Source organism: Octopus bimaculoides, chromosome 4 (genome assembly GCF_046866305.1).
Source record: "Octopus bimaculoides isolate indiv1 chromosome 4, ASM4686630v1, whole genome shotgun sequence".
Classification (NCBI taxonomy): Eukaryota; Metazoa; Mollusca; class Cephalopoda; order Octopoda; family Octopodidae; genus Octopus; species Octopus bimaculoides.
The window spans coordinates 20,708,591-20,719,864 of record NC_142931.1 but is presented as its reverse complement, the minus strand read 5'-3'; the positions used below and the strand labels follow the sequence as shown (position 1 = coordinate 20,719,864).

The following is an 11,274-nucleotide window of genomic DNA, read 5'->3' as shown; positions in this document are numbered from 1 at the left end:
GAATACATACACACACACAAAGACAAACGTGTGTGTGTGTATATATAAATATATATATACATCGTTTATCAATCTTATAGCAGTTCAAGTCGTTGAAGTTCTACAAACTTTTATTCACATTGCAATCCACACACACAATTTTATGCCAGCAACACAGAGATAACACATGTATAAACATTTGGAAAGTAACAGAAAAAAAAATTGTATGAGTATGAAATATTTACAAGAATGTACATAAATAAATGAATGGTAGATATTCTTCATTTGATGAATGCTTCTAGAGGGATTTTACCATTTGTCTGAAATATAAAGAAAACATGAAATGTGAGTAAAACTAAACAAATTTAAGAACTTAATACTGGTTTCTTACAATGTCACAAGCTTTTAATTGTTCTAAGGACCAGGTCATGTATGCACTTTTCACAACGGCAATTACTATGCAAACTGAAATATGTGCTACTACCATATCCAGCCATTGATGCTTTCCCAAAGGAATATTACTTCACTATTCACTTTATCTAAAAGCCAGAATTTCACTAAAGTCAAGGTATTTTCGTAATTGATTAATACTGTATCAAGTCAAAAGTTAGCAATATTTCAGTAACTAATTTGTGTTATTCATCAAGTTACAACAAAAGCAGCCTAGCATTCAAAGTAGAGGCAAGCATGTTACACCATCTGAAGCCATCTTCCTAGAAGTTCTTTGATCCTACACTGATATCAGTTCTTATCTCTCAAGGCAAAGAACTCTCTCACCAAAACTTCCACTCTTCTTGGTTAATGAAGCATCGTGAGTGCAGGAAGTGAACCATGGATCGGAAAAAGTAATAATCCAAGAGATATTTTTCCATAATCTAGTCGTGCATAAACAGTAGTGGTTAAACAAGAACAAGCTACTGGAAACTGTTGCCAAACAAAGGCATTTCAAACAGAAGGTGATACTCTGTGTCTGATGGAATTGCAAGGGGATAAATTCAAGAGTTTGTTCCAGATTGTCAAGCCAACTTGTACTCTGAACAGCTGGAGCAGATGTTTGCCATTGTGTAACAAAAATATCAGATATTGGTAAACAGAAAGCTAGCTCTTCTGCTGCAAGACAACAACACAAGACTTCATACTGCTCAAACAACCCAGAGTAACTCCAGGAACTTGAAGGAATCAAACTGATACCACACCAAGCATACAGTCCAAACATAAACAAAACTTCCAATGCCAACAATTAAAGAGTAATTAATAGTTAATTTACTCATCCACTATAAACATGCTATATCTGTTATCAGGATAACCAAAGAAACCAAGCTAGAAATGCATCTGAACCAATAATTAAACAAAATACTTAATGAGCAAACATTCTGAATTAAAATTTACCTTGAGGTTGAGGAAAACTTGTGCAGCCTTCTCATATTCCCAATTGTTTTGTTGTAGGCACTCCAATGAATATTCAGCATTCATTTCTGACTGGGCTGAAAACTGTGACACCATTTCTTTCTGGATTTCTGTTAATGATACATTGCACACAGCTGTGGCATTTGGGAGAGTGAGAGGAGCAGGAGGTGTATTGACAGTTTCAGCCAAAGCAGACCCTCCTTGTGTTGGACTGGATGAAGGTGTTGGTGCAGGTGTCTTGAAGGCAGACTTAAAAATAAAGATAATAAAAATTATTTATTTTGAGTAAGGACAATTTTTAGAGAGTAAAGGATGAAGTTTAAATTTGAAATGAATTATTGTTGAGCATTTAAGGCCAGATCAGTTCTCATGACACCAAACAGCTAAATAAATTTAAGGGCTCAGAGGATTAACAGTTTAATCTCTGGCCATTTTCAAGTCCTCTCATATTGCATATAAAGAAATTTGTAAACTAGACTTGATAAAGTAAATGTACAAACACCAAAGATGGCATCAACAGTCCAAAATAGAAAAAGCATTGAGTTGCTGATAGAATTCACTCCTGTAATGTTACTGATACCAGTTTTATCACCTCAGGAGGAAAATCAACCATGTGAATTTTTAGAAGGAGATGAATGCCAAAATAATTTTATACATAAAATCAAATCTTTAAACAATTATAATAAAAACATAGCTCTAAAGTCAGATATCCCAATAGAGAGCAAAATCAGGCCAAAACAGATACAAAAATACATAATACATCTGCCTTTTATAAACTAAGCCAGATATGATGCTAAGATTTCCATGTAATAAAGAAATCCTCATTTTTTCACACTCACACTAAGCCATTCATTATCAAAATCAACCAGATTTTCCTACCCATATTCACCACCACAAACCCTTTCTTGTGACTCCCTGCCACCGCCAATGGCAGCAGATGGCGATTTCATGTCATGACCACTTTTTGACCAGACACACACAACACTGACAGAGGTAGAGTGAGGTGTTCAAGTTCTATTTTAAAATGCTGTACTAGACCACAGCTATCATCATCTTTATCAATGATTATGATGATGTAAATGTGTTTTGATGATTATAATTGTGTATTATAATGTACATAAATTAATTAATATCAATGTAAATTATTACTACATAAATAATGTGATTTCACTAATTAAATTATTAATTGCATACAGGCCAGCATTATTCTCATAATTCAGCTATTCTCCCACATATTTTTAATTTTTCATTTTATTTCTATATTTTCAAATTATGTGAACTTACACCTGTACAAAATTTGGGTACTTTCCCTCATAAATATGACGATGGGTGAAGAAGCTACATAATTAAATTTATCTTTATATTTTTTATTTAATATTTACATAATATAATAATAAAACATTGAAATAAGTTTCTAAACAGAAAAAAACAATCCATTCTTATATGTATCAATGAATAAATGACAAACTCAACAAAATCTAAGAAAATAGCATGATTTACCTGTCTCTGTTCAGAAGTGGCATTAGATATTGTCAACATATCATTCACTATGACAATACTGAAATTATATAAATACAAATAACAAATAAATATGTGTGTGCATACGTATGTGTGCATATATATATTTAAAATTAGATACCCTAAATTATAATTTTAAATATTTATTACCTTTGATGGTTTTTATTCCCACCTGATAAAATCGGTATTTTAAATATCGATCTTATCCTTATTTACATAATTTATATATTTATTTCATCAGTATATTCACTGCGGTGGTATTCTGACCATATCACACGAGGAGTTTTTAGGCAGGCAATTTAAACTGGTCGTGTGCATACATATGTATGTATACGTTCGTATATCTAAGTATATTGTATGTTGTATGTATATATATATATATATATATATATATATATATTTGTATTTATGTGCTTTTCTGAGTATATTCCACTGATGAAGGCAGAGCATTTCTCATGCAGAGCCAGAAATCCGGGATCTGGAATTATCCAGTAATTTTTGCTAGTTTATTTTGTCTCTTCGTCTTCTCTCCTGGTGCTATATGAACATTCAACGTGGTTTTTGAGTCAAGTTTTGACTGTTATTTCCAGCGTGGTGGTATCTCTTAGATACCCTAAATTATAATTTCAAATAATTGTTATCTTTTTCCAGAGAAAAAAAAATTCTATGATTCTCAAATCTCTAAATTCATGTGTATGTATCTATATATATATAAGCAAGTACCTCATGGCAAAAGTGACTAATTCTTTTAGCTATGTGGAATCAACTAATCATTTGGAAAGCAAAAAGTTAGGTTAGGTTTTAAGAAATATTTTGCAGTATAAGTTTATAAAAATATTTTCAAATTAATTTAATTAATAACTAGCTAAGATGAGTGTCAAAAATCTGATATATTGTCTGAATGAAGGTTAGACTTACCCATCCTGCTGTGGGGTCGTAATAAACATTCGACTAAATGTACGAATCGGAGGTTCCCCTTTTGATTCTGCTGTAAAACATAAAACAATGCTCGTATTAGGTTAATGCAAAATCACTAAATAGTATTACATTATAGCAGCACATAAAAATGAGCCTAAATATAAAAAAACTTAAAATTCACACTAAATCCCTAACTAGGCAAAATTTCTCATACACTTAAAAAATGATAAATAATTATAACCAACTGAAACAGCATTAATACCAAAAAGCAATCTTCATATCCAACTTAACATGGATGTTTTGTTAGAATGCCAAATTCTGCATTATTTACCTTGAAAAGACCTCTCATATGGGCACATAAAAGCAATTAATAAAATTTCCTCTATCAATTTTTGTTTATATAATAAAAGTTTTACATATTACATGAAGAGAATGTAGTTTATAGACTTTTGCAGCTAAAAAATTTATCTGGATATTTTTCTGATATACTGACCCTCCTAAATTATGACAGTATGTGGAGCTTACTAATTTCAAAGCAAAAAATAAACTAACCAAGAATATGGAATTTTAAGTATTTTCTTTATTAAACAAGTAATGATAAATTACTTACTTTCTTTAAAAATTCCAAAAACACTGAAAATAAGCAATGTTCTCTGAAAGAAAAGGAAAAAATTTAAATTGTTTAGATATGGAATTAAGAAAAAAGTAAAATGTCATTAGAAAAACAATTAAAGAATACTATTTAATTGTAGATAAGTATGTATTAGGAATGTTGATCATTATTGATTTGTAATTTGAATAATTAACACTTTAGCATTTAAACTGGCCATATCTGGCAAAACTATTCTACCTCTTTTATGTTCAAAGTTGCCAGATAGGGCCTCTCACACCTGCCCTACAAGGTCATTCTAAAAATAAACAATCACATAATCGAAATCCTGAAGCTAAAAGATAATGCTCAAATTAATTCAAAGGAATGGGAATAAATAAACATTACATTTGAAAGAATAATCTAAATGCTAAAGGATTAAACAGAAAAGTCATGACAGTAAAAATGTTGTTTTTGATGGGTTTTTTTTTTGTTTTTTGCATTTACTGTTATCTCAAAAGTAACGAAGAAAATGAAGTTAGTATAGATTGATATTTATATAAACACATCTTTTACACAGATTAGTCAACAAACGGTGATTCTTACCGATAGGTGTTGAACATCAATGTGAAATGAATTAAGGTCATGTTGTGTTCCTGGCAATAACCGAAGTTGTGAAACAACATTAACCCGTCCAACCTTTAAGTGTTTATCGCGTCGACCTGTAATCAAAACAGATTACAAATATTAGATCAATAATAAATAACAGGAGGAAAACAATTCTCTAAAATTCAATAAAGTAACTGAGATTCAGAACTTACCAGCATTTAATTTGAGTAGATTCCTACTTTCACTGCTGTATTCAGTCAATGAAGGCTGCCTGAAAGAAATCAGAAAAGTCACAAATATGATAGATGCACTTTTAACATGGAACATGGTAGAGTATTGGTGAAGGTAAACTATTGCCATAAAAATTCATTCCTACAGAACACACCAGATTTACAAAGAAACATTATTGATTCCAGTACAAAAATTTTCAGAAGCAACTAATTCCAACCTTTCATTGTTTAGTGTCCAGTTAGTATTATATTGACAACACTGAAGTTAGTCGTAGTAACCTTATGGAGTAATATGTAAGTACAAGTAAATGACCAAGTCATTGGTTTTGACCAATGTGTCATATGGTCAACATTGCAGTTTTTACAAACTAATACAGCCATTATCATGTCAAATAAAGGTGCTACTTTGGCATGTGATCTACAATTTAAAGGAAGATTACTTCAGGTTACTTTTTAGTTTACTTTCCAATTTCTGAAAAACCCTTAAGATGTTGGCTAAAGACTCTTACAATGTGATCAGTGATGAGATAATGAAGGAAATATTGCACCATGTCATCAGTGCGGTGGAGTATAATGAACATGGCTGCCAAACTTGTGTAATCTATGAACTTATTTTAATTATTATATTGTTTATTCTTGGTTTCTTATTATTCTTCACTAAGGCATAAATGAAACATGGTTTTATTGTTACTAAAATAGTATGAATTTTGAAAAAATACATTTACAATGCTAAGTATGTGCAAAAGAATTTATTAAAAAAATTTAGAAATTGAAAAATAAACTAAAAAGTAACCTAAAGTAATCTCCCTTTAAATTGTAGATCACACGCCAAGGTAATACCGAAATAAATATACAAAGAAATGATTTATGTGCACAACTACTCATAAAAGGAACAAAATGTACATACTTGCCAAGTGCACGGTTGAAGTTACATGCAAATGAGAATATAGCCTGTAAAGAAATGGAAGTTGATGATCTCAGATGAATACAAGTAAAAAAAAACATTAAGAATTTTACATTACATAAAAAAAGAGAAATTACTGGATATTTAATAATTCAAACAGTTCAAGGAAGTAAGAAATCAAGATTTGAGTAGTCATAAAAAGATCCTAACAGATTGCTACGTAATAGAGCTTCACTCTTCACACCAAACTGCTTGAGACCACCTTTTGATACAAACTGCCTGTTTGAAAGTGATCTAAATTACTTCAAATGGTAAATTGTTCCAAATACCAGCTTACTAGGGACAATGTTATTTTACTAAATTCTTCATGGTTTCAAAATTAAATGAAACAAAGGTAATGTATTTCAAAAGAAATATAATAAAATAGTTAAATGAAAAAATTTTTTTAATTTTTTTTTCTTAAGAAACATGTAATTTACAATATAAAGGATTTCAAATTCTAGATTCCTTTTCTCAGTGGAAATCTTGGTCTTATTTTGAAATAGAAAATGAAAACTAGAATTTGAAATTTCTGGACTGCCTGGCCTTTAGAACAAGAGAATAATCAAGTAATATTTGTAACTTCATTCATCTCTTCACCTCAACTAATTTCTGTAACTTCACACAACTTTTCACTGTAATTTTCATTTGAACATCATCATCATCATCGTTTAACGTCCGCTTTCCATGCTAGCATGGGTTGGACGATTTGACTGAGGACTGGTGAAACCGGATGGCAACACCAGGCTCCAATCTAAATTTGGCAGAGTTTCTACAGCTGGATGCCCTTCCTAACGCCAACCACTCAGAGAGTGTAGTGGGTGCTTTTACGTGTCACCCGCACGAAAACGGCCACGCTCGAAATGGTGTCTTTTATGTGCCACCCGCACAAGCCAGTCCAGGGGCACTGGCAACGATCTCGCTCGAAAATCCTACGGGAGCCAGTCAGGCGGTACTGGCAACGGCCACGCTCAAAATGGTGCATCTCATGTGCCACCCGCACAAGAGCCAGTCCATGGGCACTGGCAACGATCCCACTTGGCTTGCCGGGTCCTCTCACGCACAGCACACTTCCAAAGGTCTCGGTCAGCAGTCATCGCCTTGGTGAGGCCCAATGTACGAAGGTCTTGCCTCACCACCTCAGCCCAGGTCTTCCTGGGCCCACCTCTTCCACGGGTTCCCTCAACTGTTAAGGTGTGGCACCCCTTCACGCAGCCATCCTCATCCATTCTCACCACATGTCCATACCAGCGCAATTGTCTCTCTTGCACACCACAACTGATGCTTCCAATGTTCAGCCTTTCTCTCAAGACACTTACACTCTGACGGGTATTCACATTGACATTACACATCCAACGGAGCATACCGGCCTCATTCCTTGCGAGCTCACGCATGTCCTCAGCAGCTACAGCCCATGTTTCACTGCCATGTAACATGGCTGCTCATACGCATGCGTCACACAGTCTGCCCTTCACTCCGAGTGAGAGTCTCCTTGTCGCCAGCAGGGGCAAGAGCTCTCTAAACTTTGCGCAGGCTATTCCCATTCCAGCAGCTACACTTTCAGCGCACCCACCCCCACTACCAACTTGGTCGCCCAGATAGCGGAAGCTATCGACTACCTCTAGTTTTTCTATATAAATATAATTTTCCTTTCAAATCATTTCAGAAAAATAGAAATTTGAATTGAAAGACTTTCAGTTCAAACAGAATTACATCTGAATTGAAAATCTAATTCAAAACTCACTTCTCCTTTTATTATGAAATTAAGATTTTACAATATATTTATATTTCATTTTGTATTTGAAATTCCAATAATTATACACTATAGATTACAATACAAATGTTTAAGAATGATTTTGTACTTATCATGCATGAATTACACAAGTGAAGTAAAGCAAATATTTGCATGAATCAAGTCATTCATAAGAGAGTAACCTGATATTTTGGTGAGAGAGAAATGGAGTTCTTCAAAAATATCTTGCCCAAGAACTCAATGCTATTCTGGTTACAAAATTTGCTTGAAAACATTACACCTGGATTATTTGGCTATGCCTTATTTTAAACTAATCATTTGTCTGAAATTTTCTTTCAGTAAAAATAGACTCAAGTTTTGTAACAGAACATATTTTCCCCTCAATTTGGTTCATTATGTCAAAAGTAAAGATAAAATAAAGAGCAATGTACAAATATTGATAATATTTACCTGATCATGATAAGCATCAATTAATGGTTGTCTGTTATCTGAGTCATATATTAAATAATATTGCTTTAAAAATTTAACCAGTAAATTTTGAACATCAGAATTCATGAAGTAATTATCTTTTGAAGGTGGTAGGTCAATATCAGATTCCAAGTCAAAGACAATTGGTGGTGGAAGATCCTGGCAGTCCTACAAAGAGATTTCAATGTCATTAATATAACTTATCATCAATGCTAAATTAAAATTTCCTTCCGTGGTAGTTCTGACAATCTGGATAAAACCTCATTCATTAACTTCATCACCATTCCTGAATATACTCATTCTTTCAGCTACCTTTGAGTTAGTTTCTCACACATTAAGCTTTTATATCTCTAATTGTATAAATTAGAGATAAAAATGTAATGGCATGAGTTTAATATCTGGGTCAGTCAAAACTATAAAATGAAGTACATCAAACAGCAGAGTAACAAATAGAAGAATAACTAAGAGAATATTCTTGATATGGACAATGGATTAAGAACAATCAAACCCCATGGATTACAAAGAAAGTACATTAACTGAAACCCTGACAACAACAACCAAGATGAAGCCACAACTAATCACTATTTCCATTTTGGTTGGATATAATGGATATGTTACAATGCACTCACAGTGAAACCAATTCTGGGAGCAGTCTTAAACCGATAATCCCATTTAATGATGAGTGACAACTCTCTCAGAAACGTAATGCCAACTCAATAAATAAGCTTCAGTAAAATACATTGTGATGAAAAAAACATCTAACACTAGTGACCACAACTGAAAGTGAAGCTTAGCAATGTTATAGATTAATTAACACAGTACTAATGCATTAAGTTTCGTTTCAATGCTATAATGTACTACATAGAGATCGGCTGAACATGTGGTGACTCCCCTAGCAACTGAGATCCTCTTCAACTGTCTACTGCTTATGAATGTATCACTATTACTAGACCAATTTGTATAGTTCAATTAATGAGTTACTGATATATCAACAATTCTTTGTTTCAATTGTTCACTACATAGTGTTGGCTAAAACCTATACATTCACTATGTATAGTGCATTGAAACAAAATACTGTAAACATACTGGCTGTTCACTGATTGAACAAGCTATCAATAATGTGTTAAGTATACAAATTGGTTTATCTGAATTACTTCAGTCCTTAATAGAAGGTTTATAAGTAGTGTCTCTGTGAACAATTAAAGAGAATGCAGGGTATGCAGGTACTGATAAAATCCCAGCATTGGATTGATCGTTCTTTTTTAATATTTGTCTGCCAAGATATTGTATATGCCTACATTTGATTATTACACACAGAAATGTATAAAAATGTAATATATATACTGTAACAAGGCTTAGCTCAGAAAAATTGACTTAATTTCTACAGTTAAAAGTACACATTACAATTTCCCTGGCTATGCAACTCAAATGAATTAGACAAGACCAACCTGATTGTATCAATTTCTGCATTTCACATGCAACATTTAGAAGCTCTTAGACTATCCACTGTTTCATAACATGAAAACCAATTAGCAATTTTATATAGACAGTGAAAACGAACATGGGCATTCACTTTATTTCAACAGATAATGGATGGAGATCTAAAGAGTAACTATCACTGATCTAAGTATTAAAATTTAAGCAAATACTGAAGACAAAGTGTCGTAGGAAAGTACTTGGAAATAATTATGGCTAACACAAAGACTAACTCAAACAACTCCTACAAAATATTATGCTTGCATAGGATCAGTTAATGAAGTTTTGTTTAGTAGATACATACGTAAAATTTGTCTCGATTCATACATATCAAAAGAGCTCTTTCACTTTAAAGTAAGATAAATTCTAAAAGCTTACCAATTTTAAAACTTTTGGAAATTTCTTTCTTACAGTTCTGAAGGTAAAAGTAAATTGATAAAACATTTGAAAGGTTTCAATTAAAATCACCATCATGTTAAAAAGAATAAAGAAGAGAAAAAAAAAAAACTCAAGAAACATGATTAAAATTGGTGTGGAGTAAATGACTGATATAATTAATTCCCGAGGTTTTCGACAAATATAATCAATATCAAGGAAGTGATTGAAGGAGAATTCTTTTTAACATTTAAAACTAAATCTAGAGGCTGGGACAAATTTGAATACATTGTGCTCAGTCAATTAGAACAGATATCTAATGCAAATCTAAGAATAGGTATGATTTATTACAGAATAGAAAATTTTTCCTACCCTGTTATGACAAAGAAAAGAGAGAAAAAAAATTCAAAATTGGCACAGAAGCAAATAGTATAATTATTTACAAACAACACCCACACACACACATACCCCCACACACACACAAACACATATGAAAGAAAAATTATGAAATAGAAATGGTTTAAAAAAAAATTTTTTATAAATATAAATACGTTTTTCACTTCACTTAAAGATAAAATCAAGGATAAATAAATAAAAAATCTTCATCTGCCTGATTCCAGTGATATTTTTAGAAGTTTATTTTTCAAAGTTCCTTTTTCATTTCCACCAATTTAATGGAATAAAAAAATATGTTGGAAAGGAGTGAAAAACTGGGTCCCTCTCTAGCTCAGTTACAAGTTTCTGTCCCTGGCATAGGTCGTTTTCTCTTCTGGAAAAGCTGACCCGTCATCGGTGACAGTACAGTAACTGAAAGCTTGATAGTGAAAAGTGAAAAGACCAAGTGCAACAAACAGCTTCACAGCTCTCTCTCCTGATTCTGTATAATATCATCAATATCTTCCAGTCGTGAAAATTGGGAGTTTGGTCGATTCATAGATATTCCGAGTTGAAAACTTTCTCTGAACAATTCTTTCTCTTTAGTTCTGCTATACCAAGATCTTCCTTTCAG

At 32.5% G+C, this 11,274-nt stretch overlaps 1 protein-coding gene across 1 annotated transcript in view; it reads right to left on the bottom strand.

Annotated features, from left to right (window-relative positions):
- Positions 1-92: 92 nt before the first annotated feature.
- Positions 93-11,274, bottom strand: part of LOC106881596 (nuclear RNA export factor 1) — a 40,968-nt gene continuing 29,786 nt past the window's right edge. Inside the window, exons 13-22 of the mRNA XM_014932058.3 lie at positions 10,269-10,305; positions 8,397-8,582; positions 6,158-6,201; positions 5,233-5,291; positions 5,018-5,133; positions 4,433-4,475; positions 3,823-3,892; positions 2,887-2,944; positions 1,369-1,635; positions 93-299 (exon numbers count right to left, since the gene is read on the bottom strand). Coding sequence (XP_014787544.1) covers positions 261-299; positions 1,369-1,635; positions 2,887-2,944; positions 3,823-3,892; positions 4,433-4,475; positions 5,018-5,133; positions 5,233-5,291; positions 6,158-6,201; positions 8,397-8,582; positions 10,269-10,305 — 919 coding nt within the window. The 3' untranslated portion in view covers positions 93-260. The remainder of the gene's footprint in view (positions 300-1,368; positions 1,636-2,886; positions 2,945-3,822; positions 3,893-4,432; positions 4,476-5,017; positions 5,134-5,232; positions 5,292-6,157; positions 6,202-8,396; positions 8,583-10,268; positions 10,306-11,274) is intronic.